At 39.6% G+C, this 19913-nt stretch overlaps 1 protein-coding gene across 1 annotated transcript in view; it reads left to right on the top strand.

The window, feature by feature from the left end:
- Nucleotides 1-19913, top strand: part of SLC44A3 (solute carrier family 44 member 3) — a 76790-nt gene that overhangs the window by 12617 nt on the left and 44260 nt on the right. Inside the window, exons 5-9 of the mRNA XM_060232228.1 lie at nt 5552-5645; nt 8129-8298; nt 10527-10616; nt 11195-11319; nt 14841-15027. Coding sequence (XP_060088211.1) covers nt 5552-5645; nt 8129-8298; nt 10527-10616; nt 11195-11319; nt 14841-15027 — 666 coding nt within the window. The remainder of the gene's footprint in view (nt 1-5551; nt 5646-8128; nt 8299-10526; nt 10617-11194; nt 11320-14840; nt 15028-19913) is intronic.

Raw genomic sequence — 19913 nt, 5'->3', positions numbered from 1 at the left:
CAGAACTGCAGCTTTACCACTCTGCACCACAGGATTTTATCGTATTGAATTATACTAAGTTGGAAATTACTAAGACTGTAGCAAACTTTTTGGTGGATATTCTTAAATTTAAATCTGACCATGTATGATTGTATACATAATTTATGTATATATTTAGGTTTTATTTTAAACATTTAAACCATTTTCCCCACTCTGTATGTGTTTAAATCTGTATGTTAAGGCATTAAAGGTCTAGATGGAATGGGAAATAAGTCCTTACTTTTCGCTCACTGTAGTTGGACTGTAGTATTATGGCCTTCACTGAACCTCCTTTGATTTGATCGGTAGTTGGCATGTTAAATTAGTTGCAAATTTATTTGAAGTTCCCACTGAAGCAATCATGTAAATATTTTAGATGCACTATCCACATTCATCTTGGCCTTGCCCTACCTGTTTCTCCTGTATTGCCTAACCCTTCCCTATTCCATCCATACCTTCATCTTCATTTGTCTGTCGTTATCTTCTACTGAATATTACTCATAAGAATGTCAGAAGAACTCTGCTTGATCAGTGGTTGCCAAAGCTGCATCTTATTTTCCACAGTGGCAAGCCAGGTGCTTCTGTGAACCCCAAAAGTAGGACATGTGGACTCTGTTTCCTTTTGTTTGCCCCATATCACCCAGTATTCAGAGGTATACTTCTTCTTAGCCTGAAATTTCAGCTTAGCTATCATGTTTAATCACTTCTGTGAATTTCTGTAATCACATTTTAAAGCCGTTTAAGCCCGTGATGGTCACAACGATAATGATGCATTGTGTGAAGAAATATTTGCTGTGCTTGTCTCAGATTTACTACCATCAGTATTATTATGTGACCCTTTCAGTTATCAGAGGAAGAAATATCCACATTCCTATCTACTTTCTCCAGACTGTTTTATAAATCACTGTCATAGTTTTAACCCTTCCCAATTGTCTTTTTGGTAAACTTAAATGGCCAAAGAATTTAGCCTTTGATCTTGGGAACATTCTAATCCTCTGAACCCTTTGGATGCGCCATTGTGCACATTTTCCAGTTCTTTTTGAGATAGCATGACTGGAATTACAATGTTGGCTGTTTTTTTGTTTTTTTTAAATCCCTTTCCTAATCATTGCAGCCTGGAATTTGCCCTGTTTTGCTGCTGCTGTATACAAAGGTGACATTTTCATTGAGCTGTCTATTATAACCTCATCATATGTTTTTTTGTGGTTAACTGCCATAAGAAGAACCTTGCTGGATCAGACTAATGATCTATCTAGTTCAACGTGTTGTCTCACACAATGGCCAACCAGTTCCTCTGAAGGGCCACCAAGAGGGCATAGGCCAAGACCTTCCCTTGATGTTGCCTCCTGGCTCTGAGGTTTAGTACCTCTGAACATGGAGCTTCCCCTCGATTTCCATGTCTAATAGCTATCCTCTGTGAATCTTTCTTTTCTATAAAGCTAGCTATTCCTGTGGCCATCACTACACCCTCTGGCAGTGAATTCCACATATTTATCACTGTGTAATTTTTTCTCTCTTTTGTCTGTCCTGAATCTAGTGCCCATCAGCTTCACTGGATGTGCTTGAGTTCCAGTATTTTGGGAGAGGGAGAAAAAATTATCTTTGTCAACTCTCTCCACTCCCTGCATAATTTTATAAACCTCTATAGAAGAAGATATTGGATTTATATCCCGCCCTCCACTCCAAAGAGTCTCAGAGCGGCTCACAATCTCCTTTACCTTCCTCCCCCACAACAGTCACCCTGTGAGGTGGGTGGGGCTGGAGAGGGCTCTCACAGCAGCTGCCCTTTCAAGGACAACCTCTGCCAGAGCTATGGCTGACCCAAGGCCATGCTAGCAGGTGCAAGCGGAGGAGTGGGGAATCAAACCCGGTTCTCCCAGATAAGAGTCCGCACACTTAACCACTACACCAAACCGGCTCTCTATAATGTAGATAGTCTGTTCTTTTCAAAACTGAAAAGTCCCAGACTCTTCAGCCTTTCTTCATAGGGGAGATGCTCCAACCCACTAATCATCTTGGTTGTGCTCTGTACTTTTCCCAGCTCTGCAATGTCTGTTTTGAGATACAGTGACCAGAACTGTACACACAGTATTCCTAATGAGGTCACATCATGGATTTATGCAGTGGCATTATAGTAGCAGCTGTCTTGCGTCCAATCCCATTCCTAATAATCCCTAGCATACAGTTAGCTTTTACCTGCTGCAGCACACTGGGTTGACACTTTAATTGAGCTATCCACTATGACCTTAAGATCTTTTCCCCTCTCAGTCTCAACAAGTTCAGACCCTATTAATCTGTTCTAACTTTATTTGCCACATTGTTGCTCACTCACCCAGAAAGAGATCCTCTTGGAGCTCTTCACAGTCAGCCTTGGTTTTTACATCCTGAATAATTTTGTGTCATCTGCAGACTTGACCATTACACTACTTACAGCCAGTTTCAATCATTTATTAATAGTACCAGCCCCAATACTGATGCTGCTGGGTTATCACTGCTTACTTTCCTCCATTGTGAGAACTGTCCATTTGTTCCTGTTCTTTGCTTCCTGTCATTTAACCAGTTTTTAATCCGTAAGAGAATCTGTCCTCTTATCCCATGACAGCTGAGTTTATTCAGGAGTCTTTGGTGAGGTACCTTGTCAAAAGCCTTCGAAAGTCCAAGTTTATAATGTTACCACATTCGCAAAGAACTCAAAAAGGTTGGTGAGGCAGGATTTCCTTCAGTAGAAGCCATACTAATTTTCCCTCAGCAGGCTTTATTCCTCTATGTGCTTAATAATCCTGTCTTTAATTACAGTTCCTAATAATTTGACTGTGACAGATGTTAGGCTGACTGACCTGTAATTTCCTGGTTCCCCTCTGGACCCCTTTTTAAAAATTGGACCCTTTTTAAAAATACCTCTGGGCAAGTGGGCGCATATAAATGTTAAATAACATTGGGGAGAAAACAGTTTCTGGACACACACAGTAGGAATTTGGAGGGAAATTGTCAACAATTTCCTAACAGAAACTGTCAATGTCCCTATGTGAAAGGACTTTCCCTAGGGCTCTTAAGGAGGTAGTGGTTCACTCTCTCATTAAAAAAAAAAATCTTTGGACCCAGCTGTATTGGTGAACTATTGGCTGGTATCAAACTTGCATTTTTTGGGCAAGATACTTGAGAGAATGCTTTGATATTAAATCCATACCAGACTTTCACCCAGTCAGACTTTCACCCAGGTTACAGGATGGAGACAGTACTGGTTGCCCTCATGGATGACCTCCAAAGCCATCTGGACTATGGAGGATCAGTGGTACTATTGTTGCCAGACCTGTCATAGGGACATTGACAATTTCCCTTAGGAATTATTGACAATTTTCCCCCAGATTCCTGCTGTGTGTGTGCAGAAGCAGACAAACGCACGTGCTTTCCTGGCCGTGTTCTATGGGGGCACTGAAGCAGGGTTGGAATAAAAGGATGTGCCAGAAACTGAGAGGAATGATCACATAGCTCATGCATTTCCGTGTCATGCCTGGCTGATCAGATGCCCAAAAACCCACCATGGAAATGCTTCACCAAATGCCTTACTGGGAGTTGTTTAGTGCGAAGTAGGGACAAGTGGGGCACAGGAGCCTGTTTGATCATGGCCATTTAATCCAGAGGGGAGGGGTGGCTGTGTTGAGTCAAACTGCTTGTGTGATCACACCTATAATTAGTCCCTTCCACCTTCATAGAACTTGGTTTTCAGATTGATGAAATGCATGAATGAGCAATCTTAATATGATTCTCTGGTTAGATGTGAGTCCTCTTGAAAATCCCCTAGACCAGGGGTGGCCACACTTGCTTAATGTAAGAGCCACACAGAAGAAATGTCAGATGTTTGAGAGCCGCAAGACATGAACATTGAAGGAAGGAAAATAAATGGGGAGGGAGAGGTGGAAAGAAAGCAACTTTAACTTTAAATGCCTTCTCCAGGCCTCTGGCTAGTGTGGCTTGGAGAAGTGATTTAAAGAGAGAAATTCCTTCTCCAAGCTGGCTGATGGGGCAGTGGGGGCTTTGAGAACCACCCAATATGTATGAAAGAGTCACATGTGGTTCCTGAGCCACAATTTGGCCACCCCTGCCCTAAACTATAGACCATCACTTTGCAAACCAAAAAATCATGAGGAATGTTACCACTATACTGAAAAAGAGAGAAGACTATTATGATGAGATTTATTCTTGAAATATCAAGCTGTTTTCTACTAATTCCCACATTGTTTTCAAGATGCTTTAAAGACTCACAGCTTTATCTTCCTTTCCATTATCTTCCCTGCTAGATTGACCTATATCTATCAAGAGATTATCTACAGTCAGTGCTTTTTTTGAGCAGGAACACACAGGAACGCAGTTCTGGCTGGCTTGGTGTCAGGGGGTGTGGCCTAATATGCAAATGAGTTCCTGCTGGTTTCTCTATAAAAGCCCCACACTAAACAATGGTGACACCATGGGGTGTGGCCTAATATGCAAATGAGTTCCTGCTGGGCTTTTTCTACCAAAAAAGCCCTGTCTATAGTTTTCTGGCTATTCCTTTCCCCATTTTTGAAAACTGGGTCATTTGCCCATCTCTAAGCTTGTGGCACCTCACCTATTTGAAGGACTTCTCAAAGATGATAATAGAGAGTTCATCAAATTCCTTTGGTACCCTTGAGTGGAAATGATCTAGCCTTGAAGATGTGAATTAATTTAAGATAGCTAGATATTCCCTGAAGTTTTAATCAGTCTTGAGCTACAATCTTGTCCCCTCATGCTAGGTTTGCAAGGCTGTACCCAGTTTCCCTTCTGGGAAAAGTCAGAGGTAAAATAGGAACTGAGTAGTTCTCTTGGTCACCTGTTAACATTTTACCATCTTTACCGGGCAGTGGACTTGATCGTTTCCTTTGTCCGTACTTAGAACATACTTGAAAAATCCCTGTTTGTTCTTAGCTTATCTTGGCAGATCACTTGGAGTTTTAGATATATGTGCATAAACTATGTGATTTACACATGTAAACATTTACATATATAGATCTGGAGAGCTAACTAGACAAGTGTGAGAGCTTGAAGCTGAAGATTTGTGGCTGTTAGGCTTTGTTTCTAATGGAGACCTTTCTCTCTTTGCTTGTTTCTCCTAACTCTTTGCATATATTCAGATACCTAGATCTAGCAATGATAGCCTGTGTGCAGAAATGGAATACAGTGTACAGATTCATTTTCCAGACTGGGACCTTGGTATTGTTTGAAGATTTCTAGGTCTTTGGGATGCAAGTAAAGCAGAGTAATGTTGAAAACACCCTGTCAAAATTATCAGTTTGTATTAGAAGTAGGTTTTGATGACTGATATATTTTTGTGGATATGTTTTTAGAATAAGATTGGCTCATGAGTACTTGTGTCCTGAGGTATGAGTTGTTTTGTTAGATTGCACAAAAGCATCTTAGGTCATTGACCTTATAGTTGTGTAATGTTCTTGTAACATCTCACATTCTTTCTTGTTGTAGCTAACTTGCTGTTTTGTGTGGATTTTGTTCTCTATAGGTTCTTGCCTTTGTGTTTACAATCCGAACACTACTGGTTGTATACATAATCCCAGAGCTGCTGGGTTTTGTCCCACCTTACCAGTTCCACCCAGGTAAAAAATGCTTTGCATCTTTTTTTATTATCCAGAAGCCTTTCCATATTTTATATTTGATTTTTTTCTAAATGGTAACTGAGTCCAAAGCAATTTTGTCCATTGAATTTCTGGTTATCAGTTTGGAGGGATGTATTAATTGTTACTGATTTAAACATTGTTTCTGCGTTCTGCTTGCTTCTTTGTTCAATGTGAATTTTTAACAGCCATTAAAACTGTTATTTTTATGGGACTATCTGTCACTTTTGTCAAAATTAATTTCACAGCTAAACTCCCTGGTCGTGATAATTGTGTATAACTTCACATAGAAAATTTGTAGGGTACCACAACTTGCTGAATAAACTAGGCAGTGTAATGCACGATATGTAGATCTTTGGTCCTGCGATCTTTGAAGTGTAGGTTTCTGCATGTAACATAACATAGGCATATTCTTTATCTTCTGTGTACTGAACAGCTTATATGAGTTGTATTCAGTATGTTTCTATAGGAAGACGTATATTAAATAAACCAAGGGAAGGACAATCCTGTGGTCCTTCTACTATATCAGTAGCAGCTGACCCAATGTAATGCCTGGTGTAAAGTAATTGAAATCCTATGCATTCCCAGCAGCAAAATAGACAGTAAAACAATAAAAAGATAACACTACAGTTCTGCCGTACACAGAGTGCTTACTATACCCCCCACATTGCATGCTTACTATACCCCCCACATTATTCATACATGGAAAGTACCAGTCGACACATGGTGATAGCAGAATGACTCTGTAATGTCACACTATGCAATAAGATGGACCACTCAGCAAACAGAAAAACAGCAAACTGCTTTCCTCAGTGCATACCACCATAACACAGTGAGCACAGGGTCATCATCTGGCATACTTAGAGCAGGGCTCAACAGATCCCAGCACCTGGTCATTATGGTACCTAGCACTTAGTGGTGGCTAGTATTCTCAGTAGTGACTGTAGTAAAGTGTCTCTCAGTGATTCTCAGAAGTACAGATTTATCATTTCCCTGCTCTCCACCTGTTAGAGGGCTATGTGCAGAGGCATAATGGTTAGCATTTTCAACATTGCATAAGCATAGGATCTCAGCAAAGGTGCAGGGGAGTGACTGCCACCTAGGAGCTCTTCCAGGCTGAGTTGCCAACTGACCTGGAGAAAAATGTCCTGTCCACTTCATATAGGCTTAATTGGATATTGTTAATGACTGATATTATTTACCTCTATAGCATGAAAAGCAATATGCCAGGGGCAGGGCTGGCCCTCCCACTAGGCAAACTAGGCGGTTGCCTAGGGTGCCGAGAGGTGGGGGTCGACAAATTGGGCTCTCCCCCCCCTCCAGTGCCCCAGGCAAGCGCTTAGCTTGCCTCCCTCCCCCCTCCCTGCTGCTGTTGCCGCTAGCCCCCTCTGGGCTGCCGCCCCCACCCCCACAGGCGCTCTGCTTGCCTGCCTGCCACCGCTAAAAACTGCGACGCTCGCTTTCCCCCTGGGGCTCACTGGCTAAAAGTAAGCTTAGCCGGCTTTACAGCTCATGCTTGCACGTTTTGTCTCTTAACAAAACGCACAGGCATGGGCCGTGAAGCCAGCAAAGCTTACTTTTAGCTGGTGAGCCCCAGGGGGAAGGGAGCGAGCGGAGCACCGCAGTTTTTAGTGGTAGCGGGCAGGGGAGCAGAGCGCCGGGGGGGGGGCCGCGTGGGACACCATGTGGGGGCAGGGGGGGCGCACAGCCCCTCCCTCCATTTGGTGGTGCTCCTAGGGAGACCTCCCAGCCTCTGCTTGCCACCACTCAGGGAGTGGGGAAAATGGCTAGGAAAAATCAATGTTATCCCATCAGCAAATATCCCAAAGTGACATCAGTACAACACTCTTGGATTCACCACCAACTTCATGGTTTTACCTCAGAGTCTGAGGTGAATCTTATACTGTTGTGCTAGTTCCTTCTGGCTAATTGCGGGAAAAAATGATGTGCCATTGGCAGGATATAAATCTCAGATAAATAAATAAATAATAAATAAAATGATACCATTCACCCTGGTCCCCTCCCTCTCTTGCTGCTAGGTGCTCCTAGGTGCTCTTGATGTCCATTTTTAAATTCATCTGTTGTGAATAAAGGAGCAGCGGTGGAATTATGAGTAGTTATTTTGCTGAATGTGCCAAGACTCTGATACTGGAATAAAAAATGGGGGGGGGGGGGGGCAGACTGGCAGTGAATGGCCAGAAGCAACAAAACTGGTGCTCACCAGGAAGGTGGCTGTGTTTCCCATTATCTCCACTTGGTGGTGCGCTGAAGTTTCATGTTGAAGACGGTCTCCTGTTTTGCACAGTGTATATTTACCATCGCGCCTCTTACAAGATAAATTGATGGAATGTTGTATTGTCATCTGAAAACGTCAGTAAGAGTTTTAAATATTCATTGTGTTATCTACTAGACTGAATTAGATGTTCAAAATCTTAATTTTGATGTATTTTTTTTAAACTTTTCAGTGTCTCTTTCCCATTATTTAACCGATGTGTTCCACAAAATGCTGAATGCTATTCCCATTTTGCACCTGTATTAATAGACGTGGTTAATGAAGTGGATATTTTTCATCGTGTTCTAAGCGCGATAATGGCAGGAAGAGAAACTGTAATAGGATTGTGTATCCTTGCGCTCTGTAAGTCAGTGGCTGTTTTTATTTTTAAAAACTGGATTGTATTTTTTTATTTTGAATATTATGTTGATTTCTCCTTCTTTGTTGCATTACAAAACATATTTGCAGTTGTTCTTCCTTTAAGAGTTACTTCGTGTTACAGACAGGAACAAAATTTTATAAGGAACTTCTCAATAAGAATAGATTCCTTAATAATGAATTTAATTACAGAGTTTACTGTTCTGCATGGATCAAAAGCAACACAGTGTAGAGCAAGATGGGTTTTTTTTTCAACTTTTAAAATTCTGGTAAAATGGAGGACAGAAACAAGCATTATTATAAAAAAAATCATGGAATTATATTAGCAAAAACAAAGACCAAGAGACAAGAAGACCTGTAAAAAGTGGTTTTCTGCACATGCCAAAGTGAGTAGAGGAGTGAGGGCTGTTTTTCTCCTTCTAGCAACAGCCTCTTTCCACACTTGTAGGGTGTTTTTACACTGACAGTTTCTGACTATTACCGCATTGGAAACTCACCTTTTACATTACCTAACATTCTCACAACTGTTTTGCATTGTTGCTGCCCAAAGCATCTACATTTGTTTTGGTGAGATGAGTTTTGGAGCTGCTTCTGCAACATTTTTCTCCACACTAGTTTTGATCTGGTCTTTTCTGTACAGGCATTTCAAACTTGTAGAAGTTTTCATGCATTTTAAAAGACTCCTCCAAAAGCCACCACAAGGTGCAGTAATTTGCATGAGAACTGATAGCACTTGAAATTTTTACATATCATGGCTTGCCTCATCTAGTAATTTAATTGTTTTTGCAGTGTTGACACGATTTCCAAGCAATCGTATACATTTAACTAAGCCCTGGTATTCCAGCTGCCCTCTGATCAGAACCCCGCCCCCCCAATTGAAATGCTCAAATGTAAAAGAAAAATAATTAAAGTGGAACAGTGGCAGGCGATTTGAAGATTTTAAAACTCTGGATCAAACTGAATGTAAAAACACCCGTAGTCTGCCAAGAAAACGTCATGATATATGACTATCACCCCATGGATAGGTAACGACTTGGTGCTTGTATAGGGGACTAACTTTACCTTTTTAATGATGCTATTTAGAGTTCTTTGATGTCAAGGTGATTTTTTGAGGGGGAAGGTTACTTTGACAGGGTAGGGGCCATACACATGAACACCTTCGGCTTTAGGGTGTTGTCATAATAATACATGATAGCACAGTAAAATGGATATTCATGGATGTGAAATAAAAGCAATATTCCAACATACAGAGGGAAAATATTCCAATGGAGACCATAAACAGGGACTAGTGAAATGGAAATAATAATAACAATTATAGTATCTTGGAGGATGAAATTTGGATTTGGGGTTGCTTGCTCATTCCTCAGTACTAATTCTTTTCTCCCTCTACAAACTCTCATACAGCACAGAGGGAAAAAATAAAAATACTGTCTTGTATCATTTGGCATAAAACTAACTAACAAATAAAATCTATTATTATTATTATTAACTGGCTGAGCAGTTTTCTGTTTACTTACCACCAAACTGTAGCAATCAGGGCTATTGCATTATTGTGATGAACTTCTGCGGTGTGTTTATGAGTAGGTGTGTTGAATACTTCCCAGAGTTTAGCATTGTGATGCTGTTATGCTGTGGTGTGGAGGTGGGGCAGTTACCTACCCTCTTCACACAGTTCCTGACATATCCCAGCTAATTTCACTCAGTAGAACAATAGGGAAGCATACATAATTTGGGTATAGCTTTGAACAAGAAATAAACAATTTATGAAGAATGAAAGATTGATCATGAGTCTCTAGTTTGATTAACCCAAGAATGAGCATATGGAATTGTATCAATGATATATCACTGATTTGGAGCGGAGGGGGTAGAGAACTGGTCAGAAGTCGACTTGGCTTTGAAGTAGCAACACCAGAGTCAAGATTGGGCTGTGAAATTGGTTAGAACTGCTGAAGTCAAAGGCTGCAATAAAAATGCAATGGTGTGACTGTTTCTGACCCATTGATTTCAGTGGTATTTCAGCAAATGAACTGCAAACAATATAGCCAAAATATTTAGGCAGAACTAAAATTCACACAGATCCCTTGATGAATTAGTGTATAATCCTATGCACATTTGTGAATAAGCACCAGTGAAGATAGAGGGACTTACTTCTGTATAGGCATGCATAGAATTGTACTTCTAATCTATTGTACTGTTGTTGTTTTTAATCACAGCCTTCTCTACAATAGTGATGTTAATCTTCAGATTTATCAGCATACTTCTGATCCACATTTTTCTTACACTGGTTGTGTTTGGATTATTGTGTAAGTAGTGGTCCCTCATGACATGTATTTAATAAGGATGGAATTCAAAAGTGCCATATGTAGTATTTTAGGAAAATTAAGGGCGTTCTTAGCTCCTTCATTCTGGCAATAGTCCCTTCAAAAGGCCTCTTGAATAATCTGAATTACTCCCCTGAATTTGCATATGTGCATGTTCTTTCGTTTTAGTTGCTAAGAAGATGTTCTAAAAAGCAGCTGTGTTAGATATCCATCAACAACTTAGTTTTATTCCCAACATGCACTTCAGTAATATTAGTGCTCTTATGAAAGTCAAGTAAGATTCAACAATATGCATGGAATTATTTCAGTTTACTATTATGGTATATTTAATGTACAGATATTTGGTGGGTGAGGATTAGTGTGTGTTATTTTCTACCCAGATGGCAACTAGAGTACAATATTATGTATTTTAGATTTCTGCTGTCTGCTTTGTGCCATTCTAATTGTTTGGTGTTTTTTGGAACTGCATGTGAATCACAGTACAGAGTTTGTTGTTAAGACTATGCTCAGACTGGAATAAATAATAGTAAACATTATTCACCTTTCTTTGTTTGTTCTAGTTGTTTCGGGTATTATGTGGTGGCTGTACTGTAATTACACCAGTGAGCCCAGCATAGAACTAGAAATTGAAAAGGAAAATATGAAATTATTATTGGGATTTTCCATCTTGTCTACAATTATAACGGTAAGCCACTTTGTGGGCAGTATGTTAGGTGGGATGTTGCTAGTAGTGTGGAAGGCTACAGCTAAATTTCTGTTTCTTTGTGGCAGCGTCTTAGCTGGCAGAAGTTGCCACAACTGCAGGTTATTAGCAGGCATGAATCAGAGACCTCATTAGGATGCATGCGTGATTAGGGGCTCTGTGAACAATACCTCAGCATTTGCACCAGTGAACTTCCCCTGCCACATACTAGTGGTACCTGGTTGCCGTCTATTGATGGTGACTGGCAAATATGTCACTCTTCTTCTCCAAGCTGGCATCGAGCTATGAAAGATGAGCATGATAATAGTGGCTCCCTTTCTTTAACCTGTACTCAGTTGGGAAGACTGGGAATGGCAGTCTGCATTGCTACATAAGCTTATTGCATCAGGTAATTAATGCATCTCATGAACATGGAGAGAACCAAACTGTTTGGTCAAAATAGTTTACTTCTTAGAATGTTTTTACTATACTACATCTCAGATGTGATATATAGATATGTCTATAGATTTATTTTATTTACTTTATTTATACCCTGACTTTCTCCCCAGTGGGGAACCAAAGCAGCTCACATCATAGTCCCCTCCTTCATTTTATCATCATAACAGCCCTGTGAGGTAGGTTAGGCTGAAAGTGTGTGACTGCCTCAAGATCACCCAGCAAAGCTTCCATGGTAGAGCAGGAATTCAGAACTGGGTCTCACAGATCCTAGTATGGCGCTCTAACCATACTCACAAAGCTCTCTATTTCTGCGTGTATACGTACACATATACGTATAGCTAGAGCGATATGGTAAAGCTTGATGTATGTACGTATGTATTGTCAAATTGCAACTGACTTATGGTGACCCCAGTAAAGGGCTTTCAAGGCAAGTGAGAAGCAGAGGTGATTTGCTACTGCCTTCTTCTGTAGAGGCTTCCTTGATGTTCTCCCTTCCAATTACTGACCCTGCTTAGCTTCTAAGATCTGACCAGATCAGGCTATACCATGCTGCCTTTCCTCCACAAAAACTTGATATAAGGACATGAGAATCATGAGATTTGAAAAATTAAATGGAATCCCTTTTAAGTTCTCTTTCTTTACATTGTCAAGCATACCTTTCAAATAATGTGACATGGATACTTCAGTTTTGAAAGTGGAAGACCTCATTCTTGGGATTGTAACAAAAGCCTGTAGGAAGATCAAAGGTGTTTTAAGAACATAAGAGAAGCCATGTTAGATCAGGCCAATGGCCCATCCAGTCCAACATTCTGTGTCACACAGCGGCCAAATATATATATATATATATATACACACACACACACACTGTGGCTAATAGCCACTGATGGACCTCTGCTCCATATTTTTATCTAACCCCTTCTTGAAGGTGGCTATGCTTGTGGACGCCACCACCTCCTGTGGCAGTGAATTCCACATGTTAATCACCCTTTGGGTGAAGAAGTACTTCCTTTTATCCGTTTTAACCTGTCTGCTCAGCAATTTCATCGAATGCCCACGAGTTCTTGTATTGTGAGAAAGGGAGAAAAGTACTTCTTTCTCTACTTTCTCCATCCCATGCATTATCTTGTAAACTTCTATCATGTCACCCCTCAGTCGACGTTTCTCCAAGCTAAAGAGCCCTAAGCGTTTCAACCTTTCTTCATAGGGAAGGTGTTCCAGCCCTTTAATCATTTTAGTTGCCCTTTTCTGAACTTTTTCCAATGCTATAATATCCTTTTTGAGGTGCGGCGACCAGAACTGCACACAGTACTCCAAATGAGACCGCACCATCGATTTATACAGAGGCATTATGATACTGGCTGATTTGTTTTCAATTCCCTTCCTAATAATTCCCAGCATGGCGTTGGCCTTTTTTATTGCAAACGCACACTGTCTTGACATTTTCAGTGAATTATCTACCATGACCCCAAGATCTCTCTCTTGGTCTGTCTCTGCCAGTTCACACACAGTTTGGTCTACTATGTGATGCATAGTGTGTTGCATATTTAAAACGTCATTTGAAACATTGCAAGAAAACCAGTATGACAATATATGTGCACCTTCATTTGTGTACTCTTGAACTTGATATAAAATGCATACATGTATAAAAGTCAGTATAAAAAGATGTCTGAAATTCTTCATATATACTATATACATACAAAATTATATTGGATAGTTTAATACAATCATAGAAAAAAATAAAATTCAGATTAGGCTGCATACCTCTTATGTGTACATATTATGCTAATATGTAAACAGATACAGTATCCTAAAATATTTACTTATGTTTAAATTGCTAAATGCATTGCAGTCCTTGAGATCCTTTTAAAAAACTTAAAGATGATAAATAATCTCACTTTTCCAGTTACCAATAAATAGGACAAGGCTTTTCCTGCAATGAATTCATCCCCTTTGAAAATTCAGGAAAAAAAATACAATGTAAGGTACTTTCTGTTTATTGGGTTTGCTATACCTTGAATAAATATATAATTAGAAGCATATAATACAAAACTTTGAAAATGTCTAATTATTTTTAGCAAGCTATGGTACTGGTTTCCTATCTCACCACATCATCATCCAAGATTAAATTTGATTTTTTTTTTAAAAAAAGGGTTTTTATCCTTTCATGCTTATATGATTTTCTTTTAATGAAAAATGAAATTTCCTTTTTTTTTAAAAAAAAAAATTCCTTTAAAACATACTATATGAAAATGTTTCAGAGATTACCTACATTAGGCTAATGTCCTAGTTAACAGTCATTTGTAAATTTTTCTAGATTATGGCTTCAAGTTTGCAAGGGATACATATGCGCTGTGAATAGGGAGAACTCTCCTAAATTAACTATGACTTCATTATGCTTACATTCATATTCAGGAATAGCATGGAGACTGAGAGAAAGCATAGAAATCTGCACAAATGGATTGTTGTATGACTGAGTAATAGGCAGCAGTGTTCCAGCCTCAAATGGAATGAGAGTGGGTTTGAGTGATCTGAGAATCAGTAAAGAACATGTAAGAATCCCAGGACCCAGCATTCATTATTGCCAGCACAAGGGGGCAGCAAATATGCTAGGAAAGACTGTGGTTTCCCTGTGGGGAGAAACAGCTGTGTTAATACTTCCCCCTGTGTGTTTACACCACTGGTTGCAATACACAGTTAAAAGTCAAAGCACAGAGCCCTTTTTCTGCAGGAGCAAGGTTTTTCCAAACAAAGTATGCAAACCAGTATTTTTCATATATTCATAGCTCTGTTGGACATCTCTCATCATCAGTACTTGTGCTTCTGCCTTATAATAGGTATGTAGCTGTTCTTGTTAAGATGAATGGCAAAACTGAAAAGAAGAAGCATCTCATGGAAGAACTGGTTATTGAGCTTTTGCAACCTAAAGTCAACATATAAATGTTAATAATTCTTAAGTACAGAAGAATGCTTTTGAAAGAGCAGATGCAATCTGCATGTATTCCCTATACCAAATTGCTGATCTGGTAAATAGAAATATTTTAATTAATCTTCTTTCTGTTCCACAGGTTATACTACTATTCCTGATACTGATACTAAGAAAGAGGATTCAGAGGACTATACAACTCTTTCAAGTTGCCAGTAAAATAATCAGCAATATTCCTTCATTGCTTTTTCAGCCTCTTTGGACTTTTATTATTCTTATTTTCTTCTGGGTATACTGGGTTGCTGTGTTACTTAGCTTAGGAACTGCAGGTTAGTAGTTTTTATTTTCCATAACTTCAGGCTGTAAATTATTCAGGAATTTGTTTCTTTTCTCTTTTACTAATTAAATGATAGTGTTCTTTCTAATGGTCAAAATATATTGGGGAGGGGTGTTATTCCAAAGGTTAAATCTTGCACATTACTGAGTATTTGTACCTATATTACTGTAGATTGGCACATGCAAAGAAAATTCAGTCATGTTAAGACACAAAAAAACCAGTGCTGACTGTATTGAATTATGTAGCCTAAAAGACTTTTGTAGATGTGTTAGATTTGCCTGTTCTCTGCTGTGCTCAAAATATAGGTTGAGAATATCCACAAAGTCATGCTTGGCCGATCTTTACTTGATAAAGATAGTAGGAACACAGTCCTCCTTAATATATGCCTGGATCCACATGGCTCTATTTTTAAATGTTTTCTCTTTTGATCTGTTCCTCTTGCCCTCAGGATGAAACTGAATATTGTTGGCAAAGTTGTCTTTATTTTACCTTAGTCAGGGTTGGTGCTTTCCCTAAGCCACCCAAGTAGCTGCTTGGGGCAGCTCATTGAGGAGGCATTGATGCGCTGCAGGGCTTGGCTTAATCTTAGCTGCCAGAGTTGTGGAAGGAGCCAGCAGGCATAGGCTATATCTGCACTGCCACCAAATGGCTTCAACCACGAATTGGCTTGATTTTAGCATTGGAAGAGGAGATAGGTGTAGTTTACTTGGGATGACAAAAAATACCTTGACGTCACCATGGTCTAAACCACATATGAGGAGATTTGAATAGTTGCTTGATTGAGTGAGGAAGGCTATTAGTGGCAAAATTGGTGAATCAGTGAAACATAGTTGAATGTATGTTGTTTGTTCCTTGGATGCATTACAGTATTTTCTTAGGTATATTTGACAGATTTCGATCACTCATTTGATATTTCTGTTGATAATACCATCACTTGTATTTTAGCCACCAGTTGTTGGGCCTTGTGTTTTTGGTTTTTGATGGAGTGTAGTTAATAGAATCCAACTTTAAACCTTCTTTTTCTGCTCTGTATATATCTGAATGTGTATGTTATGACATTAAAAGGTCTGGATGGAGAATCCAACTTTGACATACAGTAAGCAAGCTGCTGTGACCATTTCTGTTCAGCATTTCAGATTGCCATCCTCCAAGGATGACAACTGATTTCCAGGCAACAGAAATCAGTTCACCTAGATAAAATGGCTGCTTTGTAAGGTGGACTCTATAGCATTAGACCCTACTGAAGACCTTGCTCTTCTCCAAGCTCACCCTCCTCAGGCTCCTTCCCCAGAATTTTCAGACATTTCCCAACCTGGAGTTGGCAATCCTAGCAGCATCCCATGAATTCTGTTGTTATTTCGGTGTCAGTTGCTTTGATCATCAGTTACTTAGCCAGTTAATCTCTGTGTAATTTTAATATACGAATTATAATTTTTGCTGCTAAGACAATTTTTACTTTGGTTTTTGGCACAAAGTTTTAAATTTTAATTATTTGGACTTTATATTGCCTGAATTTGATAGTGTTTATTGTCATGATATCCCACGTGACCTTGTAAGCCACCCTGAGCCCACTTGTGTGGAGGGCAGGATATAAGTTGAAATAAATATGTAGAGGCTGTGGTGGTTACTAATAGTTCCAGCCAAGCAGTTATCAGGTTTATTCTAGACCAGGGGTGGCCAAGCTTACTTAATTTAAGAGCCACATTAAATAAACATCAGATGTTTCAGAGCCAGAAGGAAGGAAAGTTGGGGAGGGAGAGGTGGAAAGAAAGCAACTTTAAATGCATTCTCCAAGCTGGTGGCTGGCTTAGAGAAGTGATTTAAGGAGAGAAATGCCTTCTCCAAGCCAGCCAGTGAGGCAGTTGGGGCTTTGAGAGTCACACAATATGTGTGAAAGAACCACATGTGGCTCCTGAGCCACAGTTTGGCCACCCCTGATCTAGACGCTATTCAAGTTGGCATGTTTATAAAAGGTTAGCTTGAGCCTTGAGTAATTTCTATAAAGCTAATTGAGATGTTTGTACATTAACATTACCAATAGTTTACGACCTGCTGTTCAGTCAAGTCAAAGAACTGCTTTTCACACATACGTGTGTGTGTGCACACACACACACATTTAAATTTGTATCCTGCCCTTCCTGCAAGCTGGCTCAGGGTGGGTTCCATCATATATAAATAACAGTTAAAACACAAAATGTTAAAATTACTACATTAAAACTTTGTAAGTATTCCCATCATTTGTCAAAATTCTGTCTCCAAATGTGAATGGGCTTGAGACAAAAAATAGAAATGACTACCTTAGAAAGACTTCAGTTGCTGGTATATCCCTGCATACATCTGTGAGACACTCCAATAATGTTGCATGATGCAGTTGTGTCACTTTCCAGACTGGACAAAAGCTTCTCCCACCCTGGCCTGAGTTCCATGTGGTTTACCTAAACGTCAAGCCCAGACAGAACTGTGGCCAGCAGGGCTTTTTTTTAGCAGGAACACATAGGAATGCAGATCCAGCTGATTTGATGTCAGGGTGTGTGGTCTTACATGCAAATGAGTTCCTGCTTGGCTTTTTCTACAAAAAAAAAAAGCTTTGATGGCTAGGATATAAAGAAACCTGTGTGTGAGTTTCTAAAAACCAAAGAATTAAACTTGGCTTAAAATAAAACTTTAATTTAATACAAAAAAATCCCAGAAAAAGGTGAGGATTAGGGCAGGGGTGTCAAACATGCAGTTCGGGGGCCGAATCAGGCCCTCAGAGGGCTCCTATCAGGCCCCTAAGCAACTGGCCGTCATCTGCTTCCTTTTCCCTCTCTCTTGCTTCCTTTTGCATCACAGCTGCATTAATTAGCAGTTTTATATCAGATGCCAGGTTTGAAACCCTATCTTCGATACTTTTTATGTTTTCAAAGAGGGTTTTAACTGTTCTGGCAGTAAGTTCAGGGAGTGCTTGCCCAAATGAGGAATGAATAATATCCTCATTATCAAAAAGAGTCTGCTGTGTTTTTAAATGCCTCGGGTCAGCCTTGTCCTCATTCTCCTGGGCAAAAGTGCTAATTGCCTCCTTCTCAGTCTCACACTCCAAAGGAGAAAAGCGATTTGTAGTTTCAATAACAAAAGCAGCTGAAGAAGCTTTTTGTTTGGTATTGGAGACTAAAACATCCCCAATCTTAGACTGCTTCTTAGCAGGGATAGAAGATGATTCCTCTGCATCCCTTGGACGCTTGCCAGGAGCCATTGTTGTTCAAATTTCAAAGCAATAACAAAGGCAAGTACTATTAAGATTAAATAGACCTTAGAATGATACATGCAAAAATATTCTTTGCTCCAAAACTCCTTTTCTGAGAGGAAAGAGCAGCAGAAGTAGAGTAACGTTTTACAATTTGGAGAGGTTCCCAAATTTTCTGTATGGGAAAAAGCTTCACGTAGAAAGTTAGCAACAACAAAAATAGACTCCCAGTCTTCAAGGCCAATTGTAAATTAGTTGGCTGTGCCTGGCCAGGTGATAGCCGTGATTGGACTTCAAACAATCGACTCCTTGTCGGTACTTAAAAATAATAAGAATGTCAAGTCCTTGAAATCATCAAGTAAAACACAGAAGGGCTAAAAAAGCAGCTTAAAATATCTTGGAAGTATTTAAAACTACTTAGCGTTTATCAGAGTTGTGAATACAGCCGTCTGCAGCCAGCGCCCGGAACCGGAAGAGCTGATAGTTTGCAGTTAACACATCTGATATCTGATATCAGCTGTAATTACAAAAGAAGTTCCATAAATGGGCACCCACCTAAATTAAATGATCTGAGTCCCAATATTATTGTATGCTGATGATACAACTATACTTTCCTGCACAAGAGTCGGCCTGCAGCGATACCTGAAAGCTTTTAACAACTACTGCCAGTTTAACTCATTTGCTATAAACTATTCCAAATCTAAGGTTGTGGTCTTTTCTAAAAGTTGGCAACTACAAAAATGGTATATAGGCAAGCAGGAAATTGGGCAATCAAAATGCTTTAAATATTTGGGCATAACCTTTAATTACAATCTCAAATGGGCAGTTCACCGTGAGAGAATAATAAATATAGCTAGTTGTTCTTCATCTCAAATTAAACAGTTTTATTATTAAAAAGGTAACCAATGTTTGCCTGCTGTAATCAGAGCTTTTAATGCGAAAATACTATCACAAATTTTGTATGGTATCCCTCTGTGGATTAATGCTCTGAACCAAAAAATAGAAAATATCCAGGCTGCATTTCTGCGACAACTTTTAGGAATCCCCAACTGTGTTCCTTATTTTGTAATCTGTTCAGAAACAGGCCAATCTCTGATTGAAACAAAAGCTTGGTCTCTAACTTTTAAATATTGGTTACGGATATTTTATAGGGCTGAACCAGCTAGGTTGCTCACCTACCTAAAAAGAGACCCTTATAATGCTGCTTGGCAAGATGGAATCATGTCGAAGCTCAAACACATGGGTATTGCAATTGACGATCTACTTTTATCTGATGAATCTTATAATTTTAGATTTATCAAACAGAGAATCTTAGAATCTCATAAACTGTGTCCTGTCCAATTTTATACCTGCTCTCCTGCCTCACTTGGGCTTGATCAGACAGCCAGGAAAATGGCCAAATATTTATCTGAACTAGATAATCCGCAACATTGGAGAGCTTTTATGCTGGCTAGGATGAATGCATTTCCCTCCAATGTTCTCTTTGGGAGATCTCTTCAAGTCCCCTTTAGCGAGAGACATTGTCTATGCGGGTTAAGCTTGTCGGATTCCATCCAGCATATGTTATTGAACTACCAACTGTATACTAATCTCCAGAAGGTTCTGTTAGATAGTCTTTCCTTACTGTCCTACATTCAAGAAAATAGGATTGATTG

Source organism: Heteronotia binoei, chromosome 2 (assembly GCF_032191835.1).
Source record: "Heteronotia binoei isolate CCM8104 ecotype False Entrance Well chromosome 2, APGP_CSIRO_Hbin_v1, whole genome shotgun sequence".
NCBI classification, from domain to species: domain Eukaryota; kingdom Metazoa; phylum Chordata; class Lepidosauria; order Squamata; family Gekkonidae; genus Heteronotia; species Heteronotia binoei.
This window is presented reverse-complemented; position numbering and strand designations above follow the sequence as displayed.